The sequence below is a fragment of the Somniosus microcephalus genome, chromosome 30 (genome assembly GCF_052327205.1).
Source record: "Somniosus microcephalus isolate GS21.2 chromosome 30, FLI_Smic_1.0, whole genome shotgun sequence".
Taxonomy (NCBI): Eukaryota; Metazoa; Chordata; class Chondrichthyes; order Squaliformes; family Somniosidae; genus Somniosus; species Somniosus microcephalus.
In genome coordinates this window covers 11,253,369-11,271,436 of record NC_141016.1, presented here as the reverse complement: position 1 = coordinate 11,271,436, position 18,068 = coordinate 11,253,369, and the positions used below count along the sequence as shown (strand labels likewise).

The window sequence follows — 18,068 nt, the reverse complement described above, 5'->3', positions numbered from 1 at the left end:
GAAAGTTTACAGAGAACCATATTGCCAAAGCTTACATAGCAAAAAGGTACAGTTTTCCACTCTCTCTCTCTCTCTCTCCGCAGCACATCTGGCAGTGGGATTTGCCAGTTTTCTCTTGCTGTCTCCCGTGAAGAACAAGAGCCAGCTGTGGTGGCGGGGAGGCCTTTGACAATCGCTGCGAAAGCCGGGGTATTTTTGTCTCCATTGCGTTCTCTTAGTTTCCCCGGCAAGAGCAGTATCGGGAGTTAGCGGCGCGCACACGGGCGTCAGATCACAATCCTAGGGCAGGAGATCGCAAAGTTACACGCAAGACTCCCGCGCAGATACAGGAGCGCTGGTTCGGGCTCCTGAAAGCATCCGCCAAGGGCTGCAGCACCGCCGAGAAACCTTGGTTGGAAAGCCTTGGGTAGGCCGCAGCTCTCAACACAACTAAAAGGGGGCACGAAAAAAAAAACTGGGCATCTGGTGCATGCCGACGTTTTCAAATGATTATTTTCCTCCTGGGAATTTTCCATCCCCATGGAGAAGCAGCTCTGTGTCTGAGTTGAATTCCTGTCTGGCAACACACAATGGCAAGATCAGGGGGTAGGCACAATAGTCAGTGGATGCAGGATAACTGGAGCCCCGACAGTTTGTTTAAACCCTTCGCTCCCCTAACCTGAGGCTTCTCATTCTTGCTGGAGGTGTGGGTGGTGGGGGCAGGGATGCGCCCGGTGTTAGCAGGCTATTTGGCTGTGGACAGCATCACGGACGCGCCTGATGCTGCATTGCCCCAGTTCCCATTCCCACCCCTCCACACAGCTGCCTCCCAGGCGCAGGGCCAACCGTGGCTCTCCTTTTGTTTAATTCGTTTTTATGGGACGTGGGCGTCGCTGGCAAGGCCGGCATTTATTGCCCATCCCTAGTTGCCATTGAGAAGGTGGTGGTGAGCCGCCTTCTTGAACCGCTGCAGTCTCGTGTGGTGAAGGTGCTCCCACAGTGCTGTTAGGGAGGGAGTTCCAGGATTTTGACCCAGCGACGATGAAGGATTGGCCGATATGCTTCTAAGTCAGGATGGTGTGTGACTTGGAGGTGGTGGTGTTCCCATGCGTCTGCTGCCCTTGTCCTTCTAGGTGGAAGAGGCCGCGGGTTTGGGAGGTGCTGCCGAAGAAGCCTTGGCGAGTTGCTGCAGTGCATCTTGTAGATGGTACACACTGCAGCCACGGTGCGCCGGTGGTGGAGGGAGTGAATGTTTAAGGTGGTGGATGCGGTGCCAATCAAGCGGGCTGCTTTGTCCTGGATGGTGTCGAGCTTCTTGAGTGTTGTTGGTGTTAGATCCGTGTATCTTAATGTTGTGTCCTTCAATAATCAGACAACAGACTGCAGGGAACGATTCAACAGGTGTTTACTGAATGAGGGTTACTCTAGAACTAAGTGTACAGGTCACTACTCAGGGTTTATATACAGATGTGGTCACTGCCGGTACTACAGTATACAGGAGCTGTAAAAAGTAGTTCTCCCCTTAAAGGTACATACATTACAGTTGGAGCTGCACTCATCCAGGCAAGTGGAGAGTATTCCATCACACTCCTGACTTGTGCCTTGTAGATGGTGGAAAGGCTTTGGGGAGTCAGGAGGTGAGACACTCCCCGCAGAATACCCAGCCTCTGACCTGCTCTTGTTGCCACAGTATTTATGTGGCTGGTCCAGTTAAGTTTCTGGTCAATGGTGACCCCCCCCCGCAGGTGCCACCACCCTGAAGCTGGCCTGTGTGGTTCAGCCCAGCAGGGGAAGCCCGTTTGTTGGAGGTGGCGTTCACCGTTTCCCTCTGATCTTTCCACAGGTCTGCGCCAGTGCAGCTGTTGAAGGGACCTCGCCGAGCCAGACAGGCGGCGCCATCTGCTGGCCGCATCGAATGCACGGGCCTTGCACCCCAGTCTCTGCAGCACGATGATCGTGATGAACGATAAGGTGAGGGAAATGTCATTCTTCACCGTGTCGGCTGTGGCTCCGTGGGGTAGCGCGCTCGCCTCCGAGTCAGAAGGTTGTGAGTTCACGTCCCTGGGATGAGAGGGCTGTCCTATGATGAGAGATTGAGTAGAATGGGCCGATACTCTCTGGAGTTTGGAAGAATGAGAGGTGATCTCATTGAAACATACAAGATTCTGAGGGGGATTGACAGGGTAGATGCTGAGAGGTTGTTTCCCCTGGCTGGAGTGTCTAGAACTAGGGGTCACAGCCTCAGGATAAGGGGTCGACCATTTAAGACCGAGATGAGGAGGAATTTCTTCACTCAGAGGGTTGTGAATCTTTGGAATTCTCTGCCCCAGGGGGCTGTGAATGCTGAGTCTTTGAGTATATTCAAGGCTGAGATCGATAGATTTTTGGACTCTAGGGGAATCAAGGGATATGGAGATCGGGCAGGAGGGTGGAGTTGAGGTCGGTGATCAACCATGATCTTATTGAATGGCGGAGCAGGCTCGAGGGGCCGAATGGCCAACTCCTGCTCTTAATTCTTTTGTTCACTTCAGAGACTTGAGCACAAAATCTAGGCTGACAATCCCGGTGCAGTGCTGAGGGAGTTGCTGCACTGTCGGAGGTGCCGTCTTTCGGATGAGACGTTAAACCGAGGCCCCGTCTGCTCTCTCAGGTGGATGTAAAAGATCCCACGGCCACTATTTGAAGAAGAGAAGGGGAGTTATCCCCGGTGTCCTGGGGCCAATATTTATCCCTCAACCAACATCGTTAAAGCAGATGATCGGGTCATTATCACAGCTGTTTGTGGGAGCTTGCTGTGCGCAAAATTGGCTGCCGCGTTTCCTACATTACAACAGTGACTCCACTTCAAAAAGTACTTCATTGCATGTGAAATGCTGTGGTACATAAGATCATGAAATGCGCTATATAAATGAGAGGTTTTTTTTCCTTTTAATTTGGAAATACATCAATTTACAAGCTGCGTCTTAAAGAATGACTAACCCAGTATTGTGTTACTCACTAAGCTTTTCTCAAGGAGCACATTTCCAATCAATGTCTCGCTTGAGGGCCACTCCCCAGGATGTTGCAACACACACACATAGAGACTGATGAATGGCCTCTGGTCTGTGGCCAGTCACCTCACGGGGCAGTGCCAAGCAAACAAGCGTAGGAACAGGAGTGGGCCAATCAGCCCCTCGCGCCTGCTCCGCCCGCCATTCAATCAAGGCCAGGCAACTACCCAGAGGAACAGGGAACAATATTACCGGCCCCCACAGTGTACCGCTAAACAGTTTTTGTCGTGACCGGGCCCTTTCGTTTCTTGTAAGCAGGCCGGGATATCCCTGTTTCCCAATGGAGTTCCCGCGCCTTTTCCGTTGGAGGGACCGGAACAGCACTGAGCTCCATGCCCGTGTTGGGCAGGGCACGGATAGGGGCTCAGTGTGGGGGGTTGTGGAACAGCAGGCCAGCCGACAGCCACAGTGACGGAAAGGCAGGCTACACCCGCACCTTGGGCGCCAGGTTGCATATCGCTGCCGCGTCGTCAGCGGGTGCAGGGGCCGAGGAGAAGCAGGGGAAGGCATTTGACCGTCACTGGCTGGCCTTGCACCAAGTGCTGAATGGGAATTAGAGAGTAGGAACAGGCTGGCCGTTTGTGTACCAGGCACGGAGGGTGCATCAGGCCAACAAGGGGGCAGAGTAAGACCAAAACTAGATAAATCCAATAGGGAGTTCAGGAGAAACCTCATTACCCAGAGAGTGGTGAGAATGTGGAACTCGCTACCACAGGGAGTGGTTGAGGCGAATAGCAGAGATGCATTCAAGGGGAAGCTAGATAAACACATGAGGGAGAAAGGAATAGAAGGATATGTTGATGGGGTGAGATGAAGAGGGGTGGGAGGAGGCTGGTGTGGAGCATAAACTCCGGCACGGACCAGTTGGGCCGAATGGCCTGTTTCTGCGCTGTAAATCCGATGTAATACAATTGAAAGCTTGGTGTCCTTGTGCTTAGATCCCTGACGCCCGTAGTGTGGAGCCCAGTCTGATTCAGGTGACGGTGCTTGGAGACGAGGGCCCAGCCCCGTGTGAAGGATGCAGCACCCACAGAAGACCACCTCATCGAGGAAGCCCCGACGAGAGCCATGTGAGTACCTGGCTGCCAGTCTCTGAGCCCCTGTCCCTGGCGTCATTTCCCGCCAACTATGGATTTGAATCTCCCAAGAATAGGGAATAGCGAGCGATGCAGTCAGATGTAGAGTTTTCAGGTGACCAACAGACGCCAGATACAATTATGTTTGTGTAAAATAAGCTGGACAGAAGCAAAGAGCCAAAAGAAAAGGGCCTGGAGCAGTCCGTTGATTAGGATCGTGTTTGAGGAGTGCTTGTGGATCAATCTATAAAACCATCAGCCCAGTGCAGGGCAGCGGTTAAGAAAAGAGAAATAAGATTCTGGGGTGATTGGCAGTGGGATAGAGTTCAAATGTCATTTTTTTTTGCTGCAAAGAAGTGTTGATAGACTTTACGTAAGGTACTGCATGCAAATTTAATTATCTAATCAGAGGCAGGAGATTCGTGGGCAAAGGTCATTCTGGGTGTCAACTTCTAAAGTAAGGAAGTTGGAATAAGGAAAAAGAATCTTTTACTTATCGAGCACCTTCTCATATCTCAGACATCTCTTAAGGGCTCAATATAAAATCAGTGACTTTGAGGTGCAGTGACTGTTAGATTGGCAAATGGGGATCAGGTGAGAAGTAGTTTAGTGGGATTGAGATCTGTCATTGGACTCGACGGTCCTTTCCTGTTCCTAAAAGTTCTTATGTTCTTGCCCCTGATTGGAAATGGAATAAGGACTGAAATTGTTGTTTGTGTGCAAAGGTCTTCAGACCCCCACGGCCTCGCCCCCCCCCCTCCCTATCGCTGTAACCTCCTCCAGCCCTACAACCCTCCGAGATTGCTGCGCTCCTCCAATTCGGGCCTCTTGCGCATCCCCTGAGTTTAATCGCTCCACCATTGGTGGCCGTGCCTTCAGCTGCCTGGGCCCTAAGCTCTGGAATTCCTTCCCCAAACCTTTCCCTCTCTCTCCCCCTCCTTTAAGACGCTCCTCAAGTTTTTGGTCGCCTGTCCTAATATCTCCTTATGTGGCTCGGTGTCAAATCCCGTTTGATAATCGCTCCTGTGAAGCGCCGCGGGACGTTTTACTATGTTAATGGCGCTGTATAAAAATGTAAGCGCAGTAAATTTACAAGTTAATGTTTCCTTTTTGCTTCTCTTCACTGTTTCTTTGCTTCTTTCTTCTATCTTTCTGTGTCTTATATTCCTTTACCTCCTCTCTTTGTCTTCCTCTCTCGCCTCTGCTTTTCTCAATTCCCAATCCTCTCCATTTTATGGCCTTTCGCCTGTTGCCGCAGAAACCCAGCCTGAAACAAAATGGCCGCCTACGTTTGGTGGAGTGTGTGACCACCTCGGCAGCTATTTCCATGGTGATTGGAAATTTGCACAGACATGCGGTTCCCAGGGTTTCCTTGCCCTGTGTGTTCTCTCCTGAAAATCCCACGAAATACGACAAAACCCCATAAGGATGGGACCTTTAAATCGGTGCCTCTTTTAGAGTCTGTGTAAGCAGCCAGTCAGATTTGTTGTATCTGGGGGTTGTTCTCCTTAGAGCAGAGAATGGTTAAGAGGCGATTTGATAGAGATGCTCAAAATCACAAAGGGTTTTGATCGAGTCAATAAGGAGAAACTGTTTCCAGTGACAGAAGGGTCGGTAAGCAGAGGACACAGATTTAAGGTGAAGGGAAAAAATATACAGGGCTATGGGGCAAGAGCAAGGGAGTGGGATTAACTGGATAGCCCTACCAAAGAGCTAGCACAGACCCGATGAGCTGAATGTCCTACTTCTGTGCTGTACCATTCTGTGATTCTATGTTCTGTATTTTCAGAGACAATTCTCAAGTCTGCCCATGAACTATCAGTCCATGTTCCCAAGGCAAGCACAGGACCAGTACAACAACCACAGTAACGGACAGGGACTCGCCTGTGATGATTCCGCACAGCACAGCAGAGAGGGTATGGCAAAAGAAATGGCATCCTTGCAAAATGGTCAGCCAAGTTTTTAAACAAACAAACAAACAAAAATTCCCAAGGAGGACTGGATGGTGCAATGGGTTAATCCCTGCCCCCTCGGAACGGAGTCCAAATCTAGCCTATAGCCATCCCTGCTTGGGGCAGTGTCAGCCCACCTCTTGGTGGGGATGGAGCCCAGTGCCAAAACTAAGCGAATGCCCCGCTCAATTGGCAAATCTCCCTCTGAGGCCACAGGGTGTGGGAGATGGGAAGAAGGTCCCACTGACGCAGCTGTGAGATTGGAACTGAGGCACGTTGAGCCAGAGCTGAGGGCGCTTTACTCTGTGCCTGATGTATGCTGCGTCTGACCTGAGGGGGTGGTTGGCGGGCGGGTGGTTTTAGAGTAAACACACTTGCCGTTGATTCGATAATGAATGTTATCAAGAGATAAGGAATCGTGCTGATCAATGCTACGATAGTGTAATACAGTGCATCATCTTGACTGTGCATCTGACACAATTACTCCATTACATAAATGGAGATTTATTGAGTTCCGACAGTTGGGGGCTTCCCTTTACTGGGAACTGCCTGGTGACCTGACCCATGTGTGTTTTGAAAGTGTCTGTTGATCCTTTTAGGGGATTAAAAAAAGCCATGGAATTAGAAACGTTTGTTTGGGACATTTCTTCCGCAGTCCCTGTGCAATCAACCCAACCGTGGTTTCCGCCTCGGCTATTTAACGTCCTGTGGGAGAGTACCCCATAAATATTCCTCGATTCTCAAAGGGAATCGATCAAATTCCAGACCATGTATCTAAGCGCAGCGAATGCTGCTCTCCTGCCGCCCCCTCCCCTCCCTCTCCACAGGAGCCATTGTGAATCGATAACCCGTAATCTCATAAACACCTTGCATTTATATAGCACCTTTAGCGTAGTAAAATGTCCCACAGGAGCAATTATCAAACAAAATTTGACACCGAGCCATGTAAGAAATGAGGGCAGATGGCCAAAAGCTTGGTCAAAGAAATAGGTTTTAAGGAGCGTCTTAAAGGAGGTAGCGAGGCGGAGAGGTTTCGGGAGAGGAGTTCCAGAGCTTAGGGCCCAGGCAACAGAAGGCACGGCCACCAAAGGTTGAGCGATTATAATCAGGGATGCTCAAGAGGGCAGAATTTGAGGAGCGCAGATATCTCGGCGGGGGTTGTGGGGCTGAAGGAGATTAGAGATAGGAAGGGGCGAGGCCATGGAGGGATTTGAAAACAAGAATGAGAATTTTGAAATCGAGGCGTTGCTTAACCGGGAGTCACTGTAGGTCAGTGAGCACAGGGGTGATGGGTGAATGGGACTTGGTGCATTTTAGGACACGGGCAGCCAAGTTTTGGATGACCTCAAGTTTACGTAGGGTAGAATGTGGGAGGCCAGCCAGGAGTGCGTTGGAACAGTCAAGTCTAGAGGTAACAAAGGCGTGGATGAGAGTTTCAGCAGCGGATGAGCTGGGGCGGGGCGGAGACAGGCAATGTTACGGAGGTGGAAAGAGGCAGTCTTAGATATGCTGCGGATATGTGGTCATAAGGAGATGGTAGGGCAGGTGACCAAAAGCTTGGTCAAAGAGGTCGGTTTTATGGAGCAGCTTAAAGGAGGAGAGAGAGGCGGAGAGGTTTAGGGAGGGAATTCCAGAGCTTAGGGCAGCTGAAGGCGCGGCCGCAAATGGAGCGATGAAAGTCGGGAATGCGCAATAGGCCAGAATTGGAGGAGCGCAGAGATCTCGGAGGGTTGAAGGGCTGGAGGAGGTTAGAGAGACAGGGAGGGGGGAGGGGGCGAGATCATGGAGGGTTTTGAACACAAGGCTGAGAATTTTAAAATCGAGGCGTTGTAGGACCGGGTGCCAATGTAGGTCAGCGAGCACAGGGGTGATGGGTGAATGGGACTTGGTGCGAGTTAGGACAGGGGGCAGCAGAGTTTTGGATGATCTCGGGTCATCCATGTCTGCCAAAGCAGAAGAACATACTTGGCTGGCCACCAGTGTGTTGACTCCATGAGATGGCCCTGTGTCATTCAGTATTGATTGGATATTGTGAACGCAATATTTGGACTTATGCTGAACTTTTTTTTGGAAAGCAAAATATTTGGTCACAATGGCAAGTGACACGATGTGTGAGTCAATGTTCGTCCTGACACAACGGGCTGGATTTTCATTGAGGAGTCGGGTAGGAGACGGGACTACAACTTTCGGGGTTGTGGTCCCGCCTCCATTGAGCTGTAGCCAACCCATGCGATTTTAACTTGATTGACCTTGTTGAGCCCGCCCAGTGGGCTCAGCAGGCCAATTAAGAGCCACCCGACAACAGGTGACGTCACAGATTGACATTTCATCTGTCAAGACCTTTTGACAGATGAAATATCAGCGTTTCACAGCTGTATGAAGCTGTCAAACACTGACAATCTGTACTCCAAGTTAATTCCTTCCTCTCAGGATGATTTAGAGATCTCTCCGGAACAGAAAGCTGAATGCTGCAATTTTTGACAGATCGCAGCCATTCTGCTTTCTGTGCCGGTGAGATGAGGGACTCCCGAGACCTGAAGGAAGGAAGGCTGTAAAGGTAAGTAAAACTTCTTTAAACACTTTAAACACACCAAACACACTTACCTCTGCACTCATGCACCCATCACTCACCTGAACACCGACATCTCGACCCCGCCAAGCCCTTCAGCCCGACGGCCCGCCTCGCTAACTTGCCGTGGTTTGGAGCCGTCAGGAATCCCACATTTCAACAATGAAAATAAGGATTAGGCTAAAAACTGCCTGTTAACTACCTGTTAACAGGCAGTTAATTGGCACTAACCCCCTTCCCGCCTCGGGGAGACAGGTCCCAGTGCGGGTCGGGTACCCGCCTCCTTTGAAACTGGCATGGAGGCGGGATGGGTTTGTGCCCCCTGATTTCGGGATTTTAACCCCCCAATCCCGCCTCCACGGCCCAATGAAAATCCTGCCCAAAGCGTTTGAAAACAGAACCATGCTTCCAAATATGTGTCCTTTATTTTCACAGAGAGCGGTGACAGAACAGGCAAAGGTAGATACCACGACAGTCCAGCATGTAGGCTGTTTTGCCCTATTGTCGCCCCTCCTTGACCATGGAGGCCCAATTCTGTTCTCGCCTATGATTCACATACACATTTTCGGGCGGATGCCCCCGATTAATGATCGGGGCAGGACTCCTGGTTGGCCTTGGCCTTTCTAATTCAGGGATGGCGAGGCCAATTGTAGAGCTCGAACAACAAGAACTTGCATTTCTATAGCGCCTTCAACGTAGTAAAACATCCCAAGGTGCTTCACAGGAGCGATTACCAGTCAAAATTTGGCACCAAGCCACAGAAGGAGATATTAATGGCCCAGAAATTCGGGTCGGGGGCTTCCCGTGGGTGCAAGCCCCCGATCTGCACTTACCTAGCGCACCGGCCGTTGAGCTGTGGGCCCGTGTGGGATTCCGGTCCCAGGCCTCCTCCAACTGCCGGCGCGCAGTGCTCGTGTATCCCAGGGGCGCGGTTAGTTCGATGCGTCCCCTGGGATCATGTGGGGCATGGAGAGCCAGTGGTAGCAGGGAATGCTCCATTCATAAAATTGACAGGAAGAGCTGTCAAACCTATAAATACTACAGGAAACTTTCGATTTACCAGCACCTAAATAACCGGAAATATTGGTTAACCAGCAAAATTCAGGAGTAGGTTTTACTTGATGTTGTATTTGACTTCCTCCAACTGTTGCTGTGCAAGGGTGTGGCTGCAGCTGTTGCTAAGCTACAGAGACGCTTGAAACTTGTGTTCATTGTTTTGAAGCTGTTGCTAAGCAACAGGGTTTGTTGCTTTATACGGAGCTCTGAGCTCCGTGTCTTTTACTATAGCTTTCGGTTATCCGGAATTTTTGATGAACTGGCACCACGCCGGTCCCGTCCGTGCCTGATTTAAAAAAAAGTTTCCTGTATAAGCCCCAAAACATCACTAAAACTTCAAATAATTTTTTTTTTAAATCACATTTTTAAAATAACTATAAATTACATAAAATAACTATTTTAAACAATAATTTAAATTTTTGAAAAAAATAATTTTATTTTCTAACGGGGCTAAAAATAAACTTACCTTTCTTTACAGTATTTAAAAATAATAAACCTGTGGAAAAAATGTTTTAATTTTAATTAATTCACCACTTACCTTGTGCCTGCTTTTTACATGTGTGACTCCTGGAGACTTACCCTCCCGGAGAAACCTGCAACTAAAACGTAAGTTCCATGCGCACGCGCTGCCTCTCCGGCGTACGCGTTCGACCTCGGAACCCTTTCCTTTAAGGGAATGGAAGTTCCGGCTTCCCGCGCATGCACAGTGCATGCATGAAACCGGCACTTCCATTGGGCCTACGGGTGAGTACCCCGTGCGTACTCACCCGTGGAGACCCGAATTTCTGGGCCAATAGGATGGGTGACCAAAAGAGGTCGGTTTTAAGCAGCATCTTGAAGGAGGAGAGAGAGGCGGTGAGGTTTAGGTAGGGAATTTCGGAGCTTATGGCCTAGACAGCTGAAGGCACGGTAAGCCAATAGTTGAGCGATGAAAATCAAGGGGGATGCGCAAGAGGCCAGTAACCTGGCTAAGATCAGCTAGCTCAAAACAGCATCAATGAATCCTGGCCTGTTGGCTAAGCACCACAATTCATTTACCCGCTCACAGATTGAGGGAGTTAAGTGGCTAGCGTAAACATGATTGAGCAGCTCTGAAAACACTGCATGTATTAATATTCAGCCTTTGTCTTCCCAGGCAATAAATACACTGAAGCAGCAGAGATGAAAAATCACAAGAGGAAGTGGAACCATGGTGAGGGAAGTGACATCAATTCACCAAAGCTACCAAGAATGTGCCATAACTCCGACTCAAGACTGGAAGATGGCCGCTTGCGAGTTCCATTGGGCACCGAGCGACAGGATAAAAAGGAAGCACCTTTGCTGAGACATAAAGACCACACAAGAACGGAGGAGATCGGACAGGTAGCATGTGATGGCAACAGCCAGTCTAAAACCTCTCGACGGGAAGAACAATTTGTGGGAAGCATGGCCTCCGTGTCCCAAGAGAATTCAACACAGCATAATAATGATCGCGAAGTGGAACTGAAGTCAAGTTGTTCTGGCAGCGAAAGGAGGTTGGTGCAAGCTTCTCTGGCAGGTGATGACCAAGTGTCCGTCCATCAAAACCCAATGAAATTTCAGGACCATCTGGAGGATATTGAGAAGTCACCAATGGCGTTCCCCATCAATTCCATCTACAATCCAAATAATGGGAGCTGGAGAGATACCAATAGACTATTTACTGGGCAAGAAGGTCAAAGAATGGACATCCTGAAAGGCCCCTTGCAATCTTCATTTGCAGGTCAAGGGTCGCGCAGTTCAAAGTTCGAATCGAAAGGATCGTTGGCTGTACTGAATCATTCGGATTGCAATGAATCACCGGCCCAAAAGCAGGGGAATGCCACAGACACACTTTGTAAAGTTTCATCAGCTTCTGTGGACAGTCAGCAGTTCAGTCTGAGCTCCCAGCAGAGCTTTCAGCTCCCTTCGGCCAAAGCCAACAATGCTGATGCATCAAAGAAGACCGTGGTGTCGAACAAGAGTGAACCGTTGCCATCATATAATGGATCCGGAGTGCTGGAGGACACGTGGCACCCATTCTACTCTTCAGCTGCATCCAGTGGAACTCCTGGACCCATGTTTGCTTCTCATGTGACCACGGGATCGAGCTCCTGTTCACATTTAAATCTTCATTTTCCACATTTCTCGAGTGCCAAGCTGCCCAGTGAGAATCAATCAACTCTCTCCTCGCTGTTGACAATCCATCCTCAGTTGGACTCCACATACGGCAACAGTCTTGGACCTCTGGCCTCCACTTACAGTTGTTACCATCCAAAGCATCTCCAGGCCTCCAGCCAGGCCCCACTGACTGCAGCCTATGGGCAGCTCAGTCTCTATCCCGTGATGTGGCAAAATGTGAACGTGGATATGCACCCAGGGCCAAGGATGCTGGCCTCTCATCAGGGCTACATGAATGGGGAAACTCCGTTTAACATGGTTGGTATTTGCACACTACAAGCTTTAAGCAAACTTAAAAGTTTGAAAAAAAAATCAATAGCAAATGTTGGAAATGCACAGGTCAGTCAGGATCTGAAAGACACAGTAAAGTTTGAGGTGGGCCTTGACATTACATAAGAACATAAGGAATAGGAGCAGGAGTAGACCATACGGCCCTTCGAGCCTGCTCCACCATTCAATAAGATCATGGCTGATCTTCTACCTCAACTCCACCCTCCCGCACTATCCCCATATCCCTTGATTCCCTTAACATCCAAAAATCTATCGATCACTGTCTTGAATATACTCAATGACTGAGCCTCCACAGCCCTCTGGGGTAGAGAATTCCAAAGACTCTCCACCCTCTGAGTGAAGAAATTTCTCCTCATCTCAGTCCTAAATGGCCGACCCCTTATCCTGGGACTGTGACCCCGTGTTCTAGACTCCCCAGCCAGGAGAAACCAAAAAAGTAAGGAGGGAAGAGGAGAACAACAGGTAGAGGACAGGAGTACAGGGATGCAAACCACTGTCACAGAGAGGCTGTTAATGGGTTTAATAGTATGTAACCAGATTTTAGAATTGAGAAGCAAAATCTAAAGGGCTGTGCACTTCAGAAAGGCAATTCTCCTGACATTATTCCCAATTTACTGTTTTCCCAATACGAAAGAAAGAACTCTCGTTTCTATTGCGTCTTTCACGACCTCAGGATGCCCACTATCGGTTCACAACCAATGAAGTACTTTTGAAGTGTAGTCACTGTTTCACTGTCGGGGTACGTGGCAAGAACCCACAAACAGCAATGAGATAATGACCAGATAATCTGTTTTCAGTGGTGTTGGCTGAGGGATGTATGCTGGCCAGGACACCAGGAGAACTGGCCTGTTCTTCTTCAAATAGTCCTGTGGGATCTTTCCCATCTACCTCAGACGGGGCTTCGGTTTAACCTATTATCTGACCCAGTTTCCATCCACAGCCTATGCTAAATTAGCACTGTGTAATTAGTCTAAGTTAGGAAGGGAAAAGTCAGTCGAAGCTCCCATTCCTGATCATTATCCAATGACTCTTTTGCAAGTGTGGACATTGAGTGAGGACACGATTGGGCTCGGCTGTGATTCCCCCATGGTGGAATAGCCTGCTACTCAGGCTTGCAAGTGAAGCATCGCCGCTTGCCACGATATACCGGAACGGCGAGGTTATACCTATCGGGAAAGGATGAACAGGCTGGGTCTGTTTTACTTTTGAAAAGAGAAGGCTGAGGGGTGACCTAATAGAGGTCTTTAAAATTATGAATGGTTTTGATAGAGTAGAGACAGAGAGAATGTTTCCACTTGTGGGGAAGAGCAAGACTAGAGGCCATCAATATAAGATAGTCACCAAGAAATCTAATAGGGAATTCAGAAGAAACTTCTTTACCCAGAGGGTGGTGAGAATGTGGAACTCGCTACCACAGGGAGTGGTTGAAGTGAATAGTATAGATACATTTAAGGGGCGGGCTAGATAAGCCTATGAGGGAGAAGGGAATAGAGGGTTATGCTGATAGAGTTAGATGAGGAAGGATGGGAGGAGGCTCGAGTGAAGCATAAATGCCGCCATGGACTGGTTGGGCCGAATGGCCTGTATATTCTATTTAATTCTGTGTACTGTAGGGCAGTAAGTGCCAACAGGATCAGTGATACAAAAGAGGCTGAACGATAACTCAACGAGGCACTTTGGACTGACTGACTCTTTACAACGCGAAACCTCTTTATTGGGAAACTAACTGTGTCCTTTAATCTGCTATGTTGAACAGGGCCTTCCCAACCCATGGTCCTTCCATCAATCCCAGAATAATATTGGTGACAGCCAACCGGTGTTGGGCCAGTTTTCCAGCAAGTCCAACATTAAGGAGCTCGCGGCATCTACAAGTTCGAAAGCGAGATCAACTTATTTTTACAAAGAGTAAGTATGAGTTTGTTCTGGGGACCACCATTCCGATCAGTCGGTCCAGCTCCCTTTCATAAGCTTCCTCCACACATTTTTTTTTCATTACGGATGTTTAGTCAATGGGGGCTAATTTGTGACTTTGGACGATACATACTGACATGAATCAGTCATTCATGAAAGAAAGACTTATGAAATAATACTGAGCGGCCTGCGGGTGGCGCTGTCCAGGGAGAGTATAAATACTCGGGCACGGGCCCAGCTTGCACAGGACATTCTTAACAGGAACTAGTGAAGGACACAACTAGACCTCCATGTTGTAAAACAGTTGATTAAAGCTTTGTTTAACGCTTAGACCAAGTGCCTAGTAGTTTTCTTACGTCACATAGGGTCTTCGGTCATTTATTCATGCGATATATTGGCTGGGCAGCCTGTTAAACACCTTTTCCAATAATTGTTTCAGTTGATTTCAATTGGGAGAGCTGTTTTATCGGGGAGCCGAGCAGATGTTGCAGATTTTATCGTCCAGAGTCAAAATGAACCCCAATGCCTCAGTGGACTTTCTCCGCAAAGTGTTGTTTCCTCCTCCGACCGACCCTATCGCCCTCAGATCCTGGGCGGTCTCCCTCTCCCATCACTCACCCTTGCTATAACAGCTACTGCCACAAACTCAGATCTGCCAGCCATCAGGTCGAACGAGCCGGCCAATCGACCGGCGGTGTGCTGGCTGGTTGTCCACCCCAAGCTGTGCTGCCATTTCCTTTCCTTTGCCAAAACTGTCTTTTATTCCAAGGTCATGCAAGCTCTTCTCCACAAGCCACCGACTGGTCCCTCTCACCTCCACACCGCTCATCCTCGTTTCGTCCTGTATATGGGAGCAACTCATGGACTTATTTGTGTTGAACATCATAGCCATTCCTCAGCTTCCGACTGCCCCTCAACTTCCCCCTCACCTCAACTCCTTCCTCCTTCATCCTGCCCTTCACCCAATAAAGCAGTTACCTAAAATAAAAACAGAAAATGATGGACTCAGCAGAGAAACAGAATTAACATTTCAGGCCGATGACCCTTCGTCAGAACTGGAAAAAGTTAGAGATGTAACAGGTTTTAGGCAAATATAGAGAGATGCTGCCTGACCTGCTGAGTATTTCCAGCATTTTTTCTTCAGTTCAGATTTCCAGCATCCGCAGTATTTTGCTTTTGTACTGGTAAAGCCGTGACCTATCCCGTTCTCTGATGTATCTCCCCTCCACAAACTCATTTTGCCCTTGCTCCCTCGATCCTGACCACTCAATGACCTCAGCTTGCCACCATTATCTACCTGTCTCTGTCTCCAGCTCTTCCAAACTGTCATTATCACCCCCTTCCTCGACTCACCCTGACCCCTCTAATATCTTCAACTTGCCCTTGCTCTCCAATATATTGGAACGAATTCTCACAACTGCACTCCTACCACTCCACTTTCCACCCCACCCACAACATTCACTCCACACCGGTTAAAGTCATAAAGAACATCATCGGCTCTCTGTCTCCCCCCATCCTCCTCGACTACTCCGCCTCCTCCAACATCTCTCATCTGCCGCCCATCTCCTTGGCTCTCCTGGTTGCACTCGTACCTCTCTCAGTAGTAGCTACCTTCGGCTTCTCATCTTGTGTGGTCACACAACCAGCTCCAGTGTATCACAGGAGTCGATCCTTGGCCCCCTCCTCCTGTTTCTCTCCCCCCCCCCCCCCATCTCTATGCTTGTAACATCACCCAGAAGTATGAGGTCAGCTGCCATTATGTAGTCCGATAACACCCACCTCCATTGACAAAGGCTTTTGCTAAGCTTGCCAATTACTTGTCCCACATCAAGAGCCTGATTGGACAAAACTTCTTCCAGCTTATATCCTCATATACAGTAGCAAAATACTGCAGATTCTGGAAATCTGAAATAACAACAGAAAATGTTGGAAACACTCAGCCGGCCAGGGCAGCATCCGTGGAGAGAGAAACCGAGTCAACGTTTCAGGCGCTGTTCCTCGCGCTTACGTTGAGCTTCATTGGAACAGTGTAAGAGGCCGAGGTCAGAGTGGGAGTGGAGCGGTGAATTAAAGTGACAGGCGACCGGAAGCTCAGGGTCACCCTTACGGACTGAACGTAAGCTCGAGGAACAGCGCCTCATCTTTCGATTAGGCACTTTACAGCCTTCTGGACTCAACATCGAGTTTGACAATTTCAGATTATAACCCCTGCCCCCATTTTTCAGGCTGTATGATTTTGCCACCCCCATTTGCAACATTTTATCTTTCCTGCCTCTTACCTTAGCACAGTACGTTCCTTCAATTCCTTCCTCCCCCCCCCCCCGTCTCTGCACATGCTTAATATCTGTTACATCTCCAGCTTTTTCCAGTTCTGATGAAGGGTCCCAGACCTAAAACGTAGACTCTCTTTCTCTCTCCACGGATGCTGCCTGGCCTGCTGAGTGTTTCCAGCATTTTCTGTTGTTATTTCTGAAACTATCCTGTTTGGATCCCACTAGTACCTAAGTGATCCTGGCCAGTAACCCAGCTGCTATAAGAACATAAGAAATAGGAGCAGGAGTCGGCCATTCGGCCCTTCGAGCCTGCCCCGCCATTCAATATGATCATGGCTGATCCTCTATCTCAATACCATATTCCCACCCTCTCCCCATACCCCTTGGTGTCTTTTGTGTCTAGAAATCTATCTATCTCCTTCTTAAATATATTCAGTGAATTGGCCTCCACAGCCTTCTGTGGTAGAGAATTCCACAGGTTCACCACCCTCTGAGTGAAGAAATTTCTCCTCATCTCAATCCTAAATGTCCTACCCCGTATCCTGAGACTGTGACCCCCTCGTTCTAGACCCACCCCAGCCAGGGGAAACATCCTCCCTGCATCCAGTCTGTCTAGCCCTGTCAGAATTTTATACGTTTCAATGAGATCCCCTCTCATTCTTCTAAACTCTAGTGAATACAGGCCTAGTCGACCCAATTTCTCCTCATACGACAGTCCTGCCATCCCAGGAATCAGTCTGGTGAACCTTCGCTGCACTCCCTCTATGGCAAGTATATCCTTTCTCGGATACGGAGACCAAAACTGCACACAGTACTCCAGGTGTGGTCTCACCAAGGCCCTGTATAACTGTAGTAAGACATCCTTGCTCCTGTACTCAAATCCTCTTGCAATGAAGGCCAACATACCATTTGCCTTCCTAACTGCTTGCTGCACCTGCATGTTTGCTTTCAGTGACTGGTGTACAAGGACACCCAGGTCCCTTTGTACATCAACATTTCCCAATCTATCACCATTTAAATAATACTCTGCCTTTATCGGTCTCATTCTTAAAAATACTCAACGACTGAGCCTCCACAGCCCTCTGGGGTAAAGAATTCCAAAGATTCACCACCCTCTGAATGAAGCAATTTCTCCTCATCTCAGTCCTAAATGGCCGACCCCATTATCCTGAGACTGTGACCCCGTGTTCTAGACTCTCCAGCCAGGGACAACAGCCTCTCAGCATCTAGCCTATCAAGCCCTTTAACAATTTTATACATTTCAGTGAGATCACCTCTCATTCTTCTAAACTCCAGAGAATATAGGCCCATTGACATAAGAAAACTACTAGGCACTTGGTCTAAGCGTTAAACAAAGCTTTAATCAACTGTTTTACAACATGGAGGTCTAGTTGTGTCCTTCACTAGTTCCTGTTAAGAATGTCCTGCGCAAGCTGGGCCCAGGCCCGAGTATTTATACTCTCCCTGGACAGCGCCACCCGCAGGCCGCTCAGTATTATTTCATAAGTCTTTCTTTCATGAATGACTGATTCATGTCACCCTATATATAGGTAGCTATCTGAGGTTGTCAGGGGTGGGGAATTCTGGTAGATTGCTTGACCCCACGCTTTCGTTCAGGTTTTGAATTCCATCCTGGATTGGCATTTTGGTTAATGCGCGTTCACCTGGCATATAGGTTGCAGTACAGTAAAGGGCAGCACAATAACCAGGGGGGACTCAAAACACTGCCGTGC

General features: G+C 48.9%; 1 protein-coding gene across 4 annotated transcripts in view; it reads left to right on the top strand.

Moving 5' to 3' along the window:
* LOC147097920 (uncharacterized) overlaps positions 1-18,068 on the top strand; it is a 78,761-nt gene that overhangs the window by 24,806 nt on the left and 35,887 nt on the right. For 3 of the 4 annotated variants that reach the window (XM_085970995.1, XM_085970993.1, XM_085970996.1), the window contains exons 2-6: positions 1,823-1,950; positions 3,968-4,099; positions 5,895-6,021; positions 10,818-12,118; positions 13,908-14,056. In XM_085970995.1, coding sequence (XP_085827121.1) covers positions 1,930-1,950; positions 3,968-4,099; positions 5,895-6,021; positions 10,818-12,118; positions 13,908-14,056 — 1,730 coding nt within the window. In that variant the 5' untranslated portion in view covers positions 1,823-1,929. Of the gene's footprint in view, positions 1-54; positions 190-1,822; positions 1,951-3,967; positions 4,100-5,894; positions 6,022-10,817; positions 12,119-13,907; positions 14,057-18,068 lie in introns of those variants that run through there. The other variant, XM_085970994.1, reaches the window with a different exon arrangement.